The sequence below is a fragment of the Anser anser genome (genome assembly GCF_964211835.1).
Source record: "Anser anser genome assembly, chromosome: Z".
Lineage (NCBI taxonomy): Eukaryota > Metazoa > Chordata > Aves > Anseriformes > Anatidae > Anser > Anser anser.
The window spans coordinates 32449939-32471746 of record NC_139723.1 but is presented as its reverse complement, the minus strand read 5'-3'; the positions used below and the strand labels follow the sequence as shown (position 1 = coordinate 32471746).

At 44.3% G+C, this 21808-nt stretch overlaps 1 protein-coding gene and 1 long non-coding RNA gene across 14 annotated transcripts in view; one reads left to right on the top strand and one right to left on the bottom strand.

The window, feature by feature from the left end:
• Positions 1 to 232: 232 nt before the first annotated feature.
• The window catches only part of LOC310889017 (uncharacterized protein), a gene marked incomplete at its 5' end in the record, with an annotated part of 60745 nt that continues 39169 nt past the window's right edge, over positions 233 to 21808 (top strand). For 4 of the 13 annotated variants that reach the window (XR_014576324.1, XM_083815958.1, XM_083815960.1 and 1 more), the window contains one exon: positions 233 to 1353. Coding sequence is in view for 10 of the 13 variants with exons in the window: in XM_083815958.1 (XP_083672084.1) it covers positions 856 to 1353 (498 nt within the window). Of the gene's footprint in view, positions 1384 to 5950; positions 12258 to 20299; positions 20381 to 21808 lie in introns of those variants that run through there. The other 9 variants (XR_014576325.1, XM_083815965.1, XM_083815963.1 and 6 more) reach the window with 6 other exon arrangements.
• On the bottom strand, positions 13906 to 20376 carry LOC310889020. The gene is made up of 2 exons (XR_014576327.1): positions 14624 to 20376; positions 13906 to 14398 (listed from the first exon to the last, which is right to left on the bottom strand). It is a non-coding gene; the product is annotated as an uncharacterized lncRNA (long non-coding RNA).

The following is a 21808-nucleotide window of genomic DNA, read 5'->3' as shown; positions in this document are numbered from 1 at the left end:
ATGCTGAGTGCACTTTATGTGTGGCAGTGTTTGTGTCTGTGAGCACAGAAATTACCCTACCTTCCACCTCCTCTTGGCACTCAGTGATCTTCCTTTGCTGGAAATGTGTGGAGCATCATTGTGTGAAGCCCAAATTTATTCAGGAAGGGCTTTACTGGGGAAAAGGACAGCTTTCCCCTGCTGGGATTTGCAGTTGACCTTGGGGGGGGGGGGGGGGGGGGGCGGGGCGGGAACACAACAACAAGAAAAAACAAATAACAAAACTGTAGTGCTTCTCACCTCCATTTACTTTGTAAAACCACAGAATGCCTTCCCATGACGCACACACTGCCCCAAACACAAATACACGAGTATCTTTTCCATCCTGCTTAGCTACTCCTTGATGACATATTTATCTGCTCTTTCTGCTTGTTGCAAGCTCTCTTTCCTAATTGCTCAGACCCAAGACCATCAAGGACCTTTTATTTGTTAGATAACAGATAACAGTTAGATAACTTGCCGAGGCGACCGGCTCCGGGGCAGACGCGAGCTGCAGCGGAGCGCGGGATCGGGACAGGCAGGGCTATTTTTCGGGCATCGAGCCTACGTGAGGGAGCCGCCAGGCACCGGCAGCCCCCGTGAGGGAGGCTGACGAGGCGTAGGCGGAGCCAGCAGCGTCAGCGACAGCTCCTCCCCCCGGCCGTTCAAAGGCAGCCCTTAGGGAGCGCGGCGAACAGGGCCGGCAAACAGGGAGTGACACGGGGGGAGTGACGCGGCAGTTAGCGCGGCAGTTAGCGCGGGCAGGAAGGGCAGAGCGCTCACACCCGCCCATAGGGACAACTCCTCCAACGGCACTCTCCCGTCAGCTGGGCTGCGATGGTCTCCACCAGGCACGGTGCTTTCTCTATGAAGTCAGTACACACCCAGACCGACTGCCCGCCCAAACACGCGGCAGTTCAGGTCTCCGGATGCGGGGAGTGTCTGAGCCTCTTGCTGCCATCGGCGGGAGGCAGAGAGACTGCTTGCGTGAGGTGCGAGCAGGTGGACGACCTGGTCCGCATGGTGGCGGAACTCAAGGAGGAGGTGCAGAGGTTGAGGGATATCAGGGAGTGCGAGCGGGAGATAGACTGGTGGAGTGACTCCCTGCAGGACCGGAGGGAGGGGGACCAGGGTGAGACGCTCCAAAGGGGGGTGGACCCCCTGCCCTGTCGCCATCGGGCAGAGGGAGGGGACCTGCGAGTTGAGGAGGAATGGAGACAGGTCCCTGCTCGACCTCGCAGGAGATGCCCTCCCCTTCCGGTGCCGCCTTCCCAGGTGCCCTTGAACAATAGGTTTGAGGCCCTGGAGCTGGAGAGACCGGTGGGTGAGGATGAGGTAGGAAGCCTACCCAGGAGGATGCCTGAGGTGAGGAAGTTGACTCCACGGCTCAGGACTGCCTCCACCAAGAAAGAAAGAAGGGTGATTGTTGTGGGCGGCTCCCTCCTCAGGGGAACGGAGGGCCCTATTTGTCGGCCTGACCCCACACATAGGGAAGTCTGCTGCCTCCCTGGGGCCAGGGTCAGAGACGTTACCAGGAAGCTTCCAAACCTGGTTCGCCCCTCTGACTATTACCCGCTTTTGATAGTCCAGGCTGGTAGTGATGATGTTGAAAAGAGAAGCCTCAAGGCTATCAAACAGGACTATAGGGGGCTGGGACGATTGGTGGAGGGAGCGGGAGTGCAGGTGGTGTTTTCGTCTATCCCTACGGGGGAAGGGAGAGGCACGGAGAGGACACGGAAAGCTCGCGTGGTTAATAGGTGGCTCAGAGGCTGGTGCCAGCACAGAAATTTTGTTTTTTTTCACCATGGGGAGCTTTACTCGGCACCTGGCCTGATGGCCCCAGACGGGTCCCTATCTCCAAGGGGAAAACAGATCCTAGGCCAGGAGCTGGCGGGGCTCATAGAGAGAGCTTTAAACTAGGTAAGAAGGGGGACGGGGCTCAAACAAGGCTTGTTGGAGCTGTGCCGGGGGAAACAATGGCTAGGCCGGGGAAGAAGGCGATGGCCCAGCTGAAGTGCATCTACACTAATGCACGCAGCATGGGTAACAAACAGGAGGAGCTGGAAGCCATCGTGCAGCAGGCAGGCTACGACTTGGTTGCCATCACGGAGACGTGGTGGGACCGCTCCCACGACTGGAGTGCTGCAATGCCTGGCTATCGGCTCTTCAGGAGGGACAGGCAGCACAGAGGGGGTGGTGGCGTGGCTCTCTACATTAGAGAATCTTTCGATGTTGTGGAACTCCAGGCTGGGAATGATAAGGTTGAATCCCTGTGGGTTAGGATCCGCGGGAAGGCCGGCAAAGCTAGCATCCTGGTCGGGGTCTGTTATAGACCGCCGAATCAGGATGAGGAGACGGATGAGGAGTTTTATAGGCAACTGACAGAAGTTGCAAAATCGTCGGCGCTTGTCCTCGTGGGGGACTTCAACTTCCCGGACATATCCTGGAAACACAACACGGCACAGAGAAAGCAGTCTAGGAGGTTTCTGGAGAGCGTGGGAGATAGCTTCCTGACGCAGCTGGTCAGTGAACCTACCAGGGGTGGTGACCCGCTAGACCTCTTCACAAACAGAGAAGGACTGGTGGGAGATGTGGTGGTCGGAAACTGTCTTGGGCAGAGTGACCACGAAATAGTAGAGTTCTCTATTCTTGGCGAGGCCAGGAAGGGGACCAGTAAAACTGCTGTACTGGACTTCCGGAGGGCTGACTTTGAGCTGCTCAGGACGCTGGTTGGCCGAGTCCCTTGGGAGGCGGTTCTGAAGGGCAGAGGAGTCCAGGAAGGCTGGGCGCTCCTCAAGAAGGAAATCGTGATGGCACAGGAGCGGTCCGTCCCCACGTGCCCAAAGACGAGCCGGCGTGGAAGAAGACCGGCCTGGCTCAACAGAGAGTTGCGGCTTGTGCTTAGCAGAAAAAAGAGGGTTTATAATCTTTGGAAAAAAGGGCGGGCCACTGAGGAGGACTACAAGGATGTAGCGAGGTTGTGCAGGGAGAAAATTAGAAAGGCCAAAGCTCATCTGGAGCTCAACCTGGATACTGCCGTTAAAGACAACAAAAAATCCTTTTACAAATATATCAACGCGAAACGGAGGACTAAGGAGAATCTCCATCCTTTACTGGATGCGAGGGGAAACCTAGTTACTAAGGATGAGGAAAAGGCTGAGGTGCTTAATGCCGCCTTTGCCTCAGTCTTTAGCGGCAATACCGGTTGTTCTCTGGATACCCAGTGCCTTGAGCTGGTGGAAGGGGATGGGGAGCAGGATGTGGCCTTTGCTATCCATGAGGAAATGGTTGGCGACCTGCTATGGAGCTTGGATGTGCGCAAGTCGATGGGCCTGATGGGATGCACCCGAGGGTACTGAAAGAACTGGCAGAGGAGCTGGCCGAGCCGCTTTCCATCATTTATCGGCAGTCCTGGCTATCGGGGGAGGTCCCAGTTGACTGGCGGCTAGCCAATGTGACGCCCATCTATAAGAAGGGCCGCAGGGCAGACCCGGGGAACTATAGGCCTGTCAGTTTGACCTCAGTGCCAGGAAAGCTCATGGAGCAGATTATCTTGAGGGTCATCACGCGGCACTTGCAGGGCAAGCAGGTGATCAGGCCCAGTCAGCATGGGTTTATGAAAGGCAGGTCCTGCTTAACGAACCTGATCTCCTTCTATGACCAAGTGACGCGCTTGGTGGATGAGGGAAAGGCTGTGGATGTGGTTTACCTTGACCTCAGTAAGGCTTTTGACACAGTTCCCCACAACATTCTCCTCAAGAAACTGGCTGCTCGGGGCTTGGACTGGCGTACGCTTCGCTGGGTTAGAAACTGGCTGGATAGCCGGGCCCAGAGAGTTGTGGTGAATGGAGTCAAATCTGGTTGGAGGCTGGTCACTAGTGGTGTCCCCCAGGGCTCGGTACTGGGGCCGGCCCTCTTTAATATCTTTATCGATGATCTGGATGAGGGCGTCCAGTGCACCCTCAGTAAGTTTGCAGATGACACCAAGCTAAGTGCATGTGTCGATCTGCTCGAGGGCAGGAAGGCTCTGCAGGAGGATCTGGATAGGCTGGACCGATGGGCTGAGGTCAACTGTATGAAGTTCAACAAGGCCAAGTGCCGGGTCCTGCACCTGGGGCGCAACAACCCCAAGCAGAGCTACAGGCTGGGAGATGAGTGGCTGGAAAGCTGCCTGGTGGAGAAGGACCTGGGAGTACTGGTTGATAGTCGGCTGAATATGAGCCAGCAGTGTGCCCAGGTGGCCAAGAAGGCCAACAGCATCCTGGCCTGTATAAGAAGCAGTGTGGCCAGCAGGTCTAGGGAAGTGATTGTGCCCCTGTACTCGGCTCTGGTGAGGCCGCACCTTGAGTACTGTGTTCAGTTTTGGGCCCCTAGCTACAGGAAGGACATGGACGTGCTCGAGCGAGTCTAGAGAAGGGCGACCAAGCTGGTGAGGGGTCTGGAGAACAAGTCTTACGAGGAGCGGCTGAGGGAGCTGGGCTTGTTCAGCCTGGAGAAGGGGAGGCTCAGGGGCGACCTTATCGCTCTCTACAGTTACCTTAAAGGAGGCTGTAAAGAGGTGGGGGTTGGTCTGTTCTCCTACGTGCCTGGTGACAGGACGAGGGGGAACGGGCGAAAGTTGCGACAGGGGAGTTTTAGGTTGGATGTTAGGAAGTACTTCTTTACCGAAAGGGTTATTAAGCATTGGAACGGGCTGCCCAGGGAGGTGGTGGAGTCACCATCCCTGGAGGTCTTTAAAAGACGTTTAGATGTAGAGCTTAGCGATATGGTTTAGTGGAGTACTTAGTGTTAGGTCGAAGGTTGGACTCGATGATCTTGAGGTCTCTTCCAACCTAGAAATGTGTGATACTGTGATACTCCTTGATGACATATTTATCTGCTCTTTCTGCTTGTTGCAAGCTCTCTTTCCTAATTGCTCAGACCCAAGACCATCAAGGACCTTTTATTTGTTAGATAACAGCTCCTTTTTCAGTCCTGCAGTACTGGTGGGAAGAAAATAACGGCAGTGCATTACTGTTAAAAACATCGTGGATGCTTTAGGCATATATGCTTTTGTTCCTGTTTGTGCTGGGATGTAACAGGGAACAAATACATCTTCTGCACCTGACTTGGATTAATGAAATTTTACCAGGTGGAGTTGCAGTGGTCAACGACACCCTGCCAGATGTTTTGGCAGTCTGATATTGAGCACAAGGCAGGCAGAAAAAGGGTTCAGAATAAGCAGGACACATACTGGTGTTCTGGCCCATTAGTTTGTCCAGCTTTTTGTTAACTACAAAATACCAACAAATAATTTTTTCATCTGATTTCTCTCTCTCTCTCTCGCTTTTTTACTTTTTTTTATTTTTATTTTTCTGTATTCAGGTATCCTTACATTGTACTGTATGGAAAAGACTTTAGGAGGATATATTTGGCTTACCTTTAGGATGCTGTTTAAGTCACCCAAGTGAATTTCTTAATACTTTGTTATTACTTGTAAGAATAGAGAAGGGTTACCAAGTGAGAGTCATTATTCTGAAGAGACAAAATACACTTTTGTGGCATTCATGGCAGCCATATTCCAGCTTTACTCTATGATGTTAAATTGTTTTACATTTTATGTTGTGAAAAACATTTTTTAATACTACGGTATTTTTTGATGTAAACTTGGATCTTAATTTGTTTTCTTTTTCTTTCTCTTTTTTTTTTTTTTTAATGTAGTGTAAAAGAAAGAGAAATAAACCTCTTCAGCAGTCAGTTCCCTTCTGTGTAATTCCAGCAGTATTAAAACAATTAATTCTCTCCTGGTTCTGTCCAGGGTTGACATGTAGCTGCTAGGGAAAAAATGTTTTAAGATATTATAGTGTTAAATTTTCTTTTTTAAACATGTGTACACAAAGACTGTATAAAAAAATTAACCTTCTCAAATCATTACCCTTTTTTAACTTGACAGCGTTTTTCAAAATCAAGTGTCTTGGATATAGCTCCTGTCCAGTTAAACTCATGGGTGGTCAGCTACAGAAACAGGTAACTTAGCTCAGGCTCTTCATTTCAGAACAGTTACAATTAAATTTCAGTGTAGTTCTCTCACCCTGGACAGAGCAGATGTGGTGGCTGCTCATACCAGACCAACTTCTAAAATTGTTGGAACTCCTTGTCTAAACATAGCATTTGGGAATTGTCTACAGATGTAGGTACATTTTACAAAGTCACTTGCGCTGGTATTAAGTCTGGTATACCAACTGCTGCCAGTAGCATACTTTTAAGAGATATGAATAAGAGACTTCCAGGAAGTATCTTCAAACATAGATGTTGCATTTCAAACAAGATTTTACACTCTCTGCCATGGTTCTGATCTTGCCTACTACTGTGCCACTGCCTTCTTTGAGATCTTAAACAGAGAAGGGATGACTGATAGCTTCAGGGGCTGGATCTAACCTGATGAGTACTTTGAGTTGGTGTCCAGAAATACTCACTAGGATTCAGCCTGACTACTTTGGGATGTTGAGTTATGTGTAAGGTAGGCTGAAGAAATTGGCAAATTTTATTGAGACACCTGTTGTACTAAATGAAGAGAATTGGATTGGTCTGCCCTGGGATGTCTGGGACTGAGCATGCTGAAGTTTGTTTTGAAGTCATCAGACTTTTCGGTAGGACCTGGTGGTGCTTTGATTTTGGATGCATTTCAGTCAAGACTTTGGAAACAGAAGAGCTGATTAGAAGCATATCTGCATGCCAAGCCTCTCTGAGTAAAAGACACAGACAGTAATTACTGTGAGAACGTCACTGTATTGACAGCAAAGAGTGGGATGGAGACATCAAGCAGTTTTGTGAGGTTATTTATTTCATCCACATGCCCAGAGGAAGCTCAAGTCTGCCAACAACATAGAGCAGAATCAGAGTTACTTTTGCCCCTTTTACACTAAGGAATTTGCTGTTGGGTCTGCAGTCACAGAGACCTCTGGTAAAGCCATGATCTGCTGTTGAATAAAGGTGGGTCTACATGGCTTTTCTGTCACTTGAACTGATCTAACATTTTACTAGTGTTTTCATTCTTGTTAGTCATCCTGTCTTTGTTGTATTGTGTAGGCTCTAAGTCAGGGTAGAGGACTTGAGTCTGACTGGAAGTTTTTGAAGAGGCTGGTGCACGTTTTTGGAAAAATTTATAGATTAGGGTATGTCACTATTCAGCCTTGAGTGTCCCAAGGAGTACACAAGAACATACTGTTGCATTTAATATTTCATTAAACTGTTTCAGTAAGTAACTGGGTTGCTTTCCCCATACAGTTTGCTGACTATATGCATAACTTCTGTTAGAGAGGCTGTGCTTCTCCATCACTGAGCTAAGCCTGCTTGACTGAACTGTAGACCCTCTGCTTTGTTTTCCTTTGGGACTTAAGTGCTGACTAATGCTTTTTGGCCACTAGGGGATGAATCTGCTTTTTGTCTGGCTGTCTATTGGGCTGAAAGATCCATGTGCCTGTATTAAGTCATGTGTGAGTAGAGTGTCTGCTTCTTTAGGACCTTTTCAATGCAAAAAGGGTTAATGAGAAAAGGAGGAAGCCATGAACATGAACATACAGGGACACAAACCTGACCAACAAACAGTAACTGAGGCAGTAACTGATGAGGGCATGTGGGAATGTAAGAATGTTTATTCCAGCAGTTATCTGATCCAGGACCTGGGGTATTAAATGAAAGGGAACACAAAAACAACCAAACAACCAAACAAAAACATACAGACACACAGACCTGTCAAAACAGACATGGAGACAATGACAAGGATCAAACCACACCAGTCACACTGACTGATGGGCTATCAGGGGACTTCAGGAAGATGACTCTGCCCTTTGCAACTGATAATGCTGTTAATCAAGAGGGAGGCCTTTGACACTGGACCGTGAGGGGTACAGGAGTCGGTAGATATGTACAAACCCATGGGGGATGTGCAGGGGAAGGGGAGCAGGGTTGTGCAATGGGGACAGACAGAAGAGGGCATGGAGGGGCTGCTGGCGTGTGACTGCCTGGTCACCGCGGCCTGTCCCCCTTCTCCTCACATCCTTGCTTAACGACCCCTCTGTGGGCTCCCACTTGAGTCCTGTGCACGTGGCAGGGACCAAACGCCAGCTGCCGGCGAGGCCGCAGTGAGCAGCACGAGGCCGGCAGCTGGAGCTGGGCCTGGGCCCGCGGTGCCAGCGACCGGAGCCCGCAGGGTCTCGGTGCCAGCCCCAGTGGCAGGGACCCTGCACACTCTGGCTTCTGGGGTGGGAGTGCTGCTTATCCCCACAGCAGCTGCTTTTTAGTGAAACTGCTCTGTTTGTCAAAGCAGGTGTGTCTCTTTCTGATGTGTCTGGATCAAATTTTGATTGAAGTTTGGTGAGGTCAGCCTATGCCTTTCATGTCAGCTCTGTCCATGGATAGGGTTAAATGCCTTCAGTCTGGAGCTGTGTTGGACTGAAAGCAAAGTACTCGTAGAGACAGAGAGCCTGCATTTATTTGTTTTCCCATAGCTGCTGGAGAAGAAAAACATAACTGCCTGTCTACTCCCAGGTGATGCAAGCAAATGAACGTGGCTCCCTCAAGGGTGGAATGCCCATGGCTGCACCTGACTGCTGGTGCCTGCAGAGTGCTGGAGCCTGCGACTCCCTCTCACCTTTTTCTGTAAAGCCCAGTGATACCACATGGCCTCTCAGATGAAAGCCATTTATTTATTTGCTGTGCTACACTGTATGCAGACAGGTGCTTGTACAAGTATCAGAAATCTAAGGCAATCTGGAAAGTAGTCTTCAGGCTATGGAAAGCCCTGTTGAGCAGGTCTGACAGTGCACAGAAATTTTCTGGACTAGAGAATGGTGACATTTGCCTGAAACATCTGCTGGAAGGTGCTTCTTTTCCAGTTTTCTTCTTGATTAGCCCTTTCTCTGTATCTGCTTTATTCGATTTCTATTGGATAAAGTACAATGCATAGTTTAAATATCTTGTTGGTTTAATACAAGTGGAAAATTTCCCTCTTTCAAAAGAGGACTGAAAACAAGAGAAACATCAACACATTTAAATTGGACTATACTACCTTGGAGACTTCATGAAGACTTCTCTTTAATTAAAGTATATTTAAAATTGTGCCATCCTTTGAGTACTCAGCATGACCTCTCCCATTCCATAGGAGGGGGAGGAAAAAATGATATTTTCTCATGCCTGCCAGTTCCTAAATGTCACAGAATGACAGAATGGTTAAGGTTGGAAGGGACCTCTGGAGGTCATCTTGTCCAACCTCCCAGCTCAAGTAGGGACACCGAGACTGGGTTGCCCAGGACCATGTCCATGTCAATGTGAATAGGCTTAAATCTGTTCTCATGTCTTGATGGGAACTTTATTTCCAGGCTATTTAAAATGACAGTATCTCAGATTTGTCTGGTATCACAGGTTGGAGGCAAAGAACTGAGTGTTACTTCTGCAGTGCTACAAAGACATGAAGCATTCAGATTGATAATTAACAGCATCAACAGACACACATATTCTGTCTGGCTCCTCTTACTGTGTATTAGCGTCCTTGTTTACTTATATCCACTGATCACATATCTACTGATGAGGAACAGGAAAGATTTCAAAGTGGCACTCTGGTGATTCTTACACAAACTCCCTCACAAACACTGTGTTGCTGCTTCAGCACAAACACCTCTTTCTTTGCAATATTGCAGCCTTGAAGCACATCCAGAAGTTACTCTCTGAAGTTTTTAGCTTGACTGAAGACTGAAAATAGCTTATTGAACAATAAATCATCAGCAAGAAAGCCACACACAAGAAACGCAAAAGCTGTACTCCTAGTACCTAAAAACACCTAATACCTAAAAACAACCAATAAACCTCCAAGTAAGCTTTCTAAACTTAGGGTAGACACAGAGCTTTGAAGTTTTGCCAGCAAGGTAGCTTTTGGAAGCTTACCAATGGAAGGTGACTTTTACAAAGACACTCTGACTTGCACTTAAGTGAGATCTGTGATCCTGGATGAAATTCCCTTTCTTCCCAGTGGTCATTAAACCAGTCTTCCCAGCAGGCTTATTACCCTTTTCTGACTGATGGAGTTCATTCACTTAGGGATAATGTCATCTGCGCACACTGATTCACAGGGTATTCCCCTCAGTGTCAAGTCTGTAGCTAAACAGACAGAAGCCTGGCTAGTCTGCAGAGCTCTGTCATGGTTAGGAAATTCACTGAAGCTTTCCTAAATGCTAAAGTGTCCCATCTGTGTGTGTACACCAGAAGAAGATTATGCAATAACTCTGGCAAGCCTGGGTACCTGTTGGAGACATGTTGGGGAAGAATTATACTCTACATTCAAAATCAGTTTCATATTATTGCAGTAAGGCTGGGCACAAACGTGTGTCTGATACAAAAGATCTGCAAGTTGTCATATTCTCTTTCAGCTGATCATCTGTGTGTTTCAGCTACTTGTTTAGCAAGTCTGTATGATGCTCCCACTGGTTTCTTGAAGCCATCTTGCAGGATTTTAGGAAAACAATCTTCCTGCTTCTATACAAAATGGGAGACAACCAACAGCATCTGCTGGTGCAGCCTAACAGCCTCTCCTTACTAGGGCAGAAATGTTCTTGTTGTGCTCTGCCATAGTGCACAGCCACCTGCTTCCATCAGCAATTGCACTCATGTCAGACAGGGTGCTGGACGTGACACTGGGCCCCCTGCAAACTGCGGCTTCTGCACCAGAGGCTACCATCCATGCACACACACTTCAAACATCTTTCCTTTGGTTCTTCTACCAGCAGTGACCTGTTTCTGGCTGCATTCCTGTGTTCTCTGCAGCCCTAGACTTGCTTGTTTGGCCATCCTTCAGCATGTTGCTGTTTGGCACATTTTTCTCCATTCGTGGTGTTTATGTGCTGCAAGAGGAATGGAGAAGAATCTCTGTGCCAGTGATTTATTAGCAGAAAAGATGTGGGTGTGTCTGATCACTGCTCTTATTGCTGCAGGTCAGAGGGGTGACAGTGCTATGTACTGGCTTTCATAATCCCAGCTGCTATTTTCTGTGACAGCTGAGGCTAGTTTTGGAACCTTTCCCCTGGAAGAGCTCTTCTGACCTCTGAGCTGAGTATGGTAAAAACCACAGGACAGGGAGAAACTGCTAAAGTCACTTGGCTCATCTCCCTTGAGCATCCTGAATCTTCATTCTTCTTGGTCTAATTGTGAAGCTATGGATGAAAATAGAAATGACCCCTACCTGGCAGCAAGAAAATGGTCAACATTTTTTCTTGTCCTGCATCTTTACTCATCTGTTATATTTTTTTATTCCTTCTTCATCTCTTTTGATTGTATTTCTCTATTGCCTATGTAAAGAATGACATACTGTCATGCTTCTTACAATTTCCTGCAAAGTCCTCAGTAATGTCTAGTTGTTTTTCATATTTCAGTCCCAGATCATAAGGTTATGCAATTCCACTGTTAAAAGTGATACATACCTTATATTACATGGCAGAATTGCTATAGTTGCTGCATTTGTTTTATCAATTTATGCAGTTGTATTCCCTCTGCTTTTCACTGTAATGCAATTTTTATTTTCAGTGTCTTTTGTTCCCATGATTAAGTCAGGCAAATTGAATACATTTTTTTTGTTGGGATGTCCACACTATATAGTTCCTTAGCCACCCATCCAAGGAAAATGGTTCACTAAAATGAATTCAGTTTATTGCCTTGCACATGTAACACTTTTAACCCTGGATGGAGTCTGTAAAACCTTCTTTCTTCTCCATATTTTTCTTGTAAATTCTTTCCCCGTTGCTAGGAAAACAGCTCAGGTTGGACTTAGCTTTAAATTCATCTCTTGCACAGCAAGGAAGAATGATTATCTCCTCTGAAAATGCAATGAGAAATCTGAAACATACAGACACACATTCTTTCATTTTCTGCCTTCTTTGCCTTAGTGACCACTTCCCTGTTTGCTTGATGAGTGTCATAAAATCCGTCCTTGTCCTCTGCCAGTTTCCTAGCAAGCATTGACTAACAGTGTAATTTTTTAAGCTTAGTGTCTTATTTGCTTTTTAAACACATTGTGGAAAGGCCTTTCTTTCTTTCTTTCTTTCTTTCTTTCTTTCTTTCTTTCTTTCTTTCTTTCTTTCTTTCTTTCTTTTTCTTTCTTTCTTTCTTTCTTTCTTTCTTTCTTTCTTTCTTTCTTTCTTTCTTTCTTTCTTTCTTTCTTTCTTTCTTTCTTTTTTCTTTCTTTCTTTCTCTTTCTTTCTTTCTTTCTTTCTTTCTTTCTTTCTTTCTTTCTTTCTTTCTTTCTTTCTTTTTCTTTTTCTCTCTCTCTCTTTCTTTCTTTCTTTCTTTCTTTCTTTCTTTCTTTCTTTCTTTCTTTCTTTCTTTCTTTCTTTCTTTCTCTGCCTGCCTGCCTGCCTGCCTGCCTGCCTGCCTGCCTGCCTTCTTTTTCCACCCTTCTGTCCTTTGTGTTTGGAATCTCAGGTCTCCAGATAAACTGATTATGACTAGGGTTAATGTCAGAGTCCAATACTCTGACCAGGTTCTTTTAGATATTCCATGTGTGGAGGGAGGGTGCAGTGTTTAATATCAATTTTGAAACGAGTTGATGTTACATGGGATTCTTGATTTAGCAGAGTAAAACAAAATGTACTGAAAATGCAATACAAATGTAAGTTGCATGTAGTAAAATATTACCAACTTCAGTACACAGTTTTGTCACAATACCACTGTGATTCCCATTCCTGGTCTCAATAGTATGCTCACCATCACAATGCTGGCTGTCCCCAGTCATACAGAAGGAATACCTGGGTTGTAAACAGCTCAAGCCCATTTATTTCTTTCATCACGAATATTTTGTCAGTTGTTTAGTTTTTATACCCTGTGTTGGGCTGAACCACTTGCTCACTCCCCTCTGTGCTGGTCTAGCTAAGTCAGGGAGACATTCATACTCTTATAAGGAGCTCAGAGGAAACACTTTCACCACCATTTGATCCACTCAAACGTTGATATAGTCAAAAGATCTACTCAACTGACAGAGATGTTTACCCAAAACACTCTGTGGTCCCCTTTGTGTTGAAATAAAAAGAATTTTCTGTTCAACAGCTGTGGTCTGTCTACATTATTCCCTGAGTTTCATAGGCATATTACTGTTTCCCATCTCCTTTGAACCTTTTTCAATTGTAGGAGTTTGTAGGAGTTTCTTATTCAATCACAATTCCCTGCAATGTGGCTTCCCCTTCTATGAGTTCTGCCTGGTCTTGGTGAAGAGAAACATCATTTTTACAGCTCTCATCTGTCCTGGCTGCAGACATAGAAGACATTTTGTCTGGTAGTTAGGTTTGATGCTGTGGTTCTCTGTTTTGAGTCACAATCCATGAAGTGTCAAGAGCCTTACAATTCTGCCCCTCTCCTGTACACATTTCTGCTTAGTCTTGAGCTTGTTGACTTAGGGTGGAAGTAAGGATGCAGGCAGAACTACTGTTTTGCTGAGATGGAATCTTGCAGGTAGGGTGAGAACACTTGGACCTCCTGGGTCATGCTTATACCTTGTCAAGGGCAAAAGGAATTGTTCAGAAAAGCTTGTGTTCCCTGGTTAGTTGTGTTGTGTTGTGTGACCATATGACCACGAGTAGTATTTCCAATGTTTCGTGCCTGAAGTAACTTGGCCAGAGCAAGGTGATGGATGTTGCATAGTCATAATACTTCCATAGTTTTCAAGAGGAGTCAAAACCACACAATCATGTTGACAATTTTCTGTAACATGTTTAATTCTGTGCCCTGGTGGCAAGATACAATTTTAATAGCACACTGGCAAAATTGTTCTCTTTTCAGCTTTTCCTTAATCGCTACCCTTTATTAGAAATAAACTATCCTTTAGGGAACTTGAACAAATTGTCAGTCATTTCTGATCATTTTGAATAGTCAATGGCAGCAGAGTGAATTTCACTTTTAAATTTGAGATGGTTTGGCTGCAAATACATAACATGCACATCTGAATTAATCCAAGTTGTAACGATTAAATTAGTTCCTTCTTTTGGCTATTCAGCTTCCTGTTCTCCAATAAAATTGCTGAAATTAATTAATATGGCACAACCATTGATGTGCCACATTTGACTATAAGAATACAATATTTCTGGAAGAAGAGATAGAAATATAAGTGTATTTTAATGAAAATTGCCATGCCATTTGATGGGGATTAAATGAAATATGATTCCTTTAGTATGCAAATGGCCTGGACTGAGGGAACATTGTGAATTACAGAAAGCTCTGTGCTATCATAATAACACCTGGTGATCTATGACAAATGGGAATAAATCATAATTAATAATCTCTAGATTTCCTAGCACTTTTTTTTTTTCTACAAAACATTAGAAAAGGAAGCGAGATAGAAGATTCTGAAGAAAACCCAGAGGACCTGTAAGACAAAAAGAAAGTCAAGTTAGAAAGAATACTGGCAATTAAAAATAACCCCATAGTACAGATTTTTCAATTATTAGCCATCATTTACTCCTGAAGGAAAAGTCTTAAACTCTGATACTGACAATTTGAAAGGCACAAGTGATTTGTAGAACTACAGAATTATGTCATCATTTTCCCTCTCAAAAAAAAGCTGAGAAAAATGCCAAGGAATGCAAATTACATATGCTACCCTGTTCAGTCTGCTTAAATAGAATAAAAGCTGCTGGGGAACAACAAGCATGATGTCTGAAGCATGATATTTGAGAACAGGTTCAGTTTCTTTCAGGAAAGACCATGTTAAAGCTTCTGTGGTCTAGCTAGCAAGATATTGCCTGGCAGAAACAAGCTCGAACTCCCATTGTAATCTTCTGGATAGTGGACAGCTGTGAAGAGATCTCTAATCACCTGGCAGATTAAATTTGTTATGCCCTGAAAATGGATGAGTGAATTAGCACAAGCCTACCTAAAAGCATACATTTTCCTTGATGTCAGTGAGACTCAAGTGAATGTTCTAGTGGGTTGGGTAAACAGGGTTTTTTAACGCTTAGTGCTGTGTGTGATTATTAGTCTTTCCAACCCACTTGAATTTAGGAACCTGGAAGACAAGATGGAACGATTGTATTATGACAAGTGTACATGCACCAGGTTTGACTAACACGAACTGCTTAAGGGCGGCTGGGGCCTTAAAAGTGTGACTGGATTCAACAACAGATATTAACAGATATTTTCAATTACATGTCACGCTGTGACTTGACCTTACAGTATTAGCTATATGATTGTAATCCCATTTGCTGTAGCTGAGAACTTCATGGATTGGCCTCAGGCTCTGGTTTCTTAAAGCCCTGGCAGCCTCGGCAAAACCAGCTCTCAGGAGTTATTTTTAACACAATTGCTTCTCTTGATGAGCTTATAAATTTATTGATAGAGTTCAATTCTTTCAGAGTCTACATATTAAAGCAAAATGAGCTTTATGTAATCAAAAATCTCAGTCGTCAAATAGATAATACTCAGGCAGTGATGAGCTCTGACCCTATTACTACATGATACCTTACACAGACTGCATTGGGACGGTAGTATCTGATAATTAAATTGTGGAATACAGCTTCAGGTTTGAGCAGCGCAATACACCATCTGTATTGGGCATAGCAGGGGAAATGCAAGGCAGATAGTGATGAGTTTATTACCATGGTATTTTGGAGAGTTTTTGGAGGATATGTTCCACATGCTGCTGCAAATTGTTGACGTTGCTGCAAATGTCATGGACTCAGTCCATGACCCTTGCTTTGGAGACGTAAGACCTCTGCTTATCTGCCTGGACTGATTCCCCCTTCTCTGCAGTGTAAGTGCTGACTATTTACACCCTCTTAAAGGCCTGTCAAGGTGTATTCCTCTTTATTAAATATTGAAAGACCAATGTTGGCTTCCATTTCATCAACAGCACCAGCCTGCATATATAATTTTTTCAGTCTAACCACCATGTTTCTCCTGCCTGGTTTAGTACTAGGATGGAGGAAAGATACTTTGACAGTGTCTTCAAATCTATCTCAAATATCTACTTCACAGCTCTCCTAAATATTCACCTTTACTAAGATGCACGCAAAAATTGATTTATGGATTAAGCTGTAGCTGTTTTGTAAACCATCTCTTATGACAATCTCTATTTTCTTCTGCATTACCTGACTGCCACTATGCATTGCTGTTTTGTATCATTTTATTGTAAAGTTTTGGGGACAGGATATGTTCTTTTATTCTGTGGGATCCTGGTTCAAAAATAAAAATTTCTGCAAGAGAGAACAGTAAGAACCTTAACAGCAATGAATGAGAAACTAAAAAGGTGCAGGTGTTTGGTTACAACTCTAAAATTAACAAGCAATTTATTCCTAACAGGGAGGAATTAAATTTTAATGACTTACATTAAAACATATGCAGAGAAAAAAAGCTTCTAAAGAAAAATATGTGTTTTCCAGCTTCAGCTTAGATTTCTGTGTCCTGGCTGCCATCCTATTTGTGCTGGCTAAATGTTGTTCTCAGTGATGATGGGCACTCAGAAGATTAGAAAGATGCCCTGCCTGTGTGGAGTGAAACATAGCAGTAGCCGAACAGCCAAGCATTGCTTGGTGGTGTTGGATGTTCTTTGTGTCTGACACAAAATGGTTTAATGTCTCCTCTAGGCTTTGCAGCTGATGTGTGCAATATGGCCCTAATTTGATTCAGTTACTTTCATTAATAAAAAGACACTCACAGTCTCTAAATGATAGGTTGTATTGTCTTTTTATTATTATTGTTGTTTGTTTGTTTGTTTGCTTGCTTTCTGAGAAAGAAGATAGAACAATTATCGTTTAGGCTTTTTAAGACTTGTTATTTTATTCTTGGCTCTTTGAACTTCTGACACAGACAGCACTTAGGCCAGAGGTCATGCGAAAGTATTTCTAGTGTTTTGATCACTAATCACTGCTTTCTTTCCTTTGGAGGGAAAAAAAATAGTGCTGGGAGTTTGTATATGAGTTATGCTCTGTTCAAATACCATCAGTAAAGCAGACAAATGACCCTAAAAGCATTGCTTAATCTGTGGGCAAAGACAAACTTACATAATGACAGGAAGCTGTTCAGTAAAAAGATGAAATTGGAGAGAGATTTTAATTTGTTTTTCCCATCATCTTAATATAATAACCAAAGCAATTTCGGACAGGAGGTTGAATGGTCTACAAATGCAATTTATTAAAACCAGAGGTAAATGATGAGAAAACTGTAGCATAGGGGCTCTTTCTTTTGCATTTAAAGAAGGAGAATGAAGTAAAAGACCTCTTTCTTTTGCCCTTTGGTCTTGATGGGAATCTCCATTTAGAAATGAAGCTGGAACAAAATTCTCATTTTGTATGTTTGCTGGGGAAAGTGTGTTACTTTCATCATTCTCTAATCTGTTTCCCTTTAAGAAAGAGTTTATGGATGCTTTATCTCATTCTGACTTGTTTAGTTATTCAGTGTTGCTAGCAGCATTAGTCAAGGAGTTTTTTCTGTAAAGAAATTATTAAGGTCCTAGAACTTAAGTTTTGGGTTCAGATGGCATTAAAACAGTCACTTATTATATCTTAACTCATGAAAGTCCTTTCCAGAAGTATCTGGTTGCCTCTGATGATAGCTTCTGCTCAATCTGAGTTAATTAACCAAAAAATCAGGTTATATCTTCCAGTAATCCATAACCATGTTACTTAGGGAAATAAAAGATTTAGTGGTGTGTGTCTTTGTGTTATGCAGTTAACAGTAATGCTAAAGGTCACCCCACATGAGTCACTTCAGCACTGTGTGCCAGCAGATGATCGGTAGGCTTTGCTGGCCCTGCAGCCACTGGGATTTCCTGGTGAGGCCTACCCCAGTGTCCTTGCCTTGTCCATGGACCTGACTTTCAGTTGTCCTGCTTTGAAGGTAAGTCCAAATAGCTTACGCTATGTTTGCTGTAGTAACATGAAATGTTCTACTGATAAGCTGACAGTATGCAAAGCAAATGGTGAAGTACATCACTTCAGTCTTGAAAGCTGAGATTTAAAAATCCTGGATGGAATACATTCCAAGATGACAAGCATCTTTTCTGGAATTATCAATGTACTGTGTTTACAACAAAGCTACACTACAGAAAGAAATTATCTTCCCACTGTTTTTCAACTAGATCAAGTGCAGACGTGTGCTGTTTTAAAATGTTTAAGTTTGCCTGGCATGAATTTTGGCTGAAGCAAGCAGTTAAAAAACTTCAACATTTGAAGGGGATGACAGTCTTCAAAGAGGAGAGAGGGGCAGAAGAGCAAAGTCATTAGGCTCTAGCCCTACACAGCTGTCCCTCCTGGGAAACCATTAGTTCAAGTGTGTTTATGAGGAGCTCGGTGGCACATAGGTGTGTGTAAATGCAAACTTATTGCAAAGTGAAAACCACCAGATCAATGTATATAAGCACCCTTTTCCAAATCCCCAGGCTTTTAGAGCATGCAAAATTTCAGGTATTCAGAGGATGAGCTTTGAGAATTGGCCAGAGTCACAAAACCTCAGCATTGCTAATCTGGTCGAGATGAGTCACCGCTTGTTGGTAATGGAATTCTTAAAAGAGAAGAGTGAGTCATCTTGTGCAGCACCAGGCAGGAATCAAATTGCCTCTGGGCATAGAATTACAGGAAAGTAAAGTCAGGGAAATCCTTTTAGTGCTGCGGTAAGAGCACACAGATTACAGGTACTGAATGCTAAATGGATCAATCATAGAGTGCAAGAGAAACACTCTTAGTGGTAGCCAGCAGAAGTCTAGCTGGAATGTCCTAGGTGACCTCCCAGTAGGAAATTATGTCCGCTTGGATGCTATTCAAGGGACTGAGATGAGGGTCTTGTCCAGGGTAGCCGGAAAGATCTGAAAGCAGTCTTCCTGATAGCACAAAATCTTACTTCAAAGCATTTGCACATTTGGCTTAAATTCAGTATTTAAGGAAAGTGCTTTGGGTGGAGATTCTTGAGGCAGGTCAGAAATCACCACTTAGGGACTGGGTCACAGAGGAGACCCTCTGAGTGCCTTCAGGATCCTGAGTTGCTAAGAAAACTGCATAGTCACATTCTGTAATTAAGCATTTGCATAGCTCCTTATTTTTTTCAGTGTTCTCTAAAATATATACAATGCTTCAGATGGAAGCTTGTGCCTAGTACCCTCTCTTCCTTGGCCTGTGACAATACAATGTGATTTTTACACAGAATCACAAAGTGGTATAGGTTGTAAGGCACCTCTGGAGATTGTCTAGTACAATGCCCCTGCTCAGAGAAGGGTCATCTACAGTAGGCTGCTCAGGGTTGTGTTCAGTTCGGTTTTAAGCATCTTCAAAGACAGAGACTTTATAACCTCTCTGGGCAACCTGTGCAAGTGTTTGAAAACCCTCAGAGTAAAGTTTTACCTTTTGTTTTCTTAAGTCATTTTCTTGCTTTTAGGTGTTTCTTTGTCTCTGAATCTCCCTTCTTCTTGCCTGTACCCTCTGTATCTATTTCTAACCCTATAAGACAGTATCAAAGCTCCTGTAGATGCATTGTCTTTCAACAATTACTGTGTTCAGCTCTGGCAACCCCCAGCACAAGAAGGACATGGACGTGTTAGAACAAGTCCAGAGGAGGGCCATGAGGATGATCGGAGGGCTGGAGCAGCTCTCCTGTGAAGGCAGGCTGAGGGAGTTGGGGTTGTTCAGCCTGGAGAAGAGAAGTCTCTGGGCAGACCTTACAGCGGCCTTCCAGTACCTAAAGGGGGCCTACAGGAAAGCTGGGGAGGGACTCTTTTTCAGGGGGTGTAGTGATGGGGCAATGGCCTTTAACTAAAAAAAAGAGATAGGTTTAGATTAGATATTAGGAATACATTCTTCACTCAGAAGGCAGTGAGGCACTGGCACAGGCTGCCCAGAGAAGCTGTGGATGCCCCATTCCTGGAGGTGTTCAAGGCCAGGCTGGATGGGGCTTTGGGCAACCTGGTGTGGTGGGAGGTGTCCCTGCCCATGGCAGAGGGTTGGAATTAGGTGGTCTTTAAGGTCCCTTCCAACCCAAACCATGCTATGATTTTAGGTTTCTATGAATTTGGGTTTGTGTTCTATAGTGCCTTGTTCAAGCATTTTATCTGTGGTTGGGGGATTCAGAGGGGCTTTGCAGGTAAAGCCAGGCTTGTCTGGGGTGTATGAATGCCTCAGAGGCTGTGTCACTGTCTGTTAGGATGCCTGACCTATGCCACGATTACTTTTTCTGACTCCAGGGGTACTATTGGTGCTGCTGAAAGTAAACGTCTCATAATACTGAATTTGTTGTTTTGGTTGTGAAGGCTCCATGTAATTATTGGGCTCATGGCTTCTTGCAGTCTGCTTGGTGTGGTGGCTTATGCATACCTGATTCCTGAGTTCATCTGCAGCTCCTAGTGTGGAAGTGCTTATTGTAATGGGTAAGATGTATTTGTTCATTGTATAAAGAAATAAAAAAAAAAAAAAAAAAAAAAAAAAAAGAAAAGAGATAAGATGGTTATAAAATAGATAGTATTTTACACGAGGTTGGGACAGAGCTTCCTGATCATAATAGAACCTTGATATATGATGACAAAGTTGGGGAGGGGGGGGATTTGCTAACTATCTGTAAGGAATTTGGGAATCTGCGAGGGAGATAAGGTTGCACAATGTTGCCTCAATGAAGGGGAGGCTTATTAGGCAGATAACAAGAAGGGGGGGTGTTGGGTAAACATCCTTGAACAGGTACGAAGACTCTGTGAAATACCCCATCGCAAGACATCCTGTCTGCTACTTCACTCCCCCCACCCAAACATTAGCACAACGCGTGAGCACCAAAGAGAGGAAGCAGCCCCCCCCCCCCCCCCTTTGGACTGCATAGCCGCAGCTGGTTCAACAAGCCCGGACAAGCTGGAACTCGGATACTATAAAACAGCACCCCCGGAGAAGGAAAATTGTGCGCCGCTGCGGAGTCGGAACTCCCCGGCCGCCCAGCGCTGTTTTGCTTCTGCTTGCTTACTTAATTAATTAATAAATTCTGTGATTAATAACATTTATTAACAGACCGACTTCGTATGCGAGTCTGTTCATAACACTTATGACAGGATGCTCATACTGCCTTTATGAGGCCTGGCCTGTCTCTAGAGTAAATCAGGGGAGGTGTGCTTTTTCCTGATCTCTGTCACGGTGGTAAAAAGTAAACACACTTTTATTTTTAGGCCATTTTTTTTCAGGCACATAATGCATTCCAACCGGCAATGTCCCCATCTGCTTCCAAGCTTCTGGTTTATGTAGCCTTTTGGATGAGAATGGTACCACATCCAAGGCTTGGCCAGAAGGGCCCCAAGTCCCCACGAAGGCAGAGAAATCCTACTTATTCCTGCTGTCAAATGTTAAATGACAGAATCACAAACATGAATTATGTTTGTGTCCATGTTTTACTCTCTCTCTCTCTCTCTCTCTTTTGTAGCAGAGGCCAATAGTTGAAGTTACAGTAAGGAGATACAGCAAATGGGCAATTTCCAATAAGCAATTATTTGATAGCTTTGCTATACTAATCAGCACATTCAGGGCCTGGTTTATGCCCCCAAACTGGCAGCTGTTGCCTGAGAATTTCCATTCTACTCGCATTGGTGTATGTAGAGTATTTTGTCAGCAGTATTCATTCTCTCTCCTGGGTCTCTCATCTCTATGATGTCCTGAGGAGGAGTTAGTGATTCTGAGAAGTGAAAACAAAACTGAACCTTCAATAATCTCCTGCAACTTTGTGGTAAGGAGTATAGTTGTAACATTTGTGATAATTCTGGGGTTCATTAGGCAGTCCTTGAACAGCTAGCCTGGCTGCTGTCTGAACTGAGAGGAGGACAGAT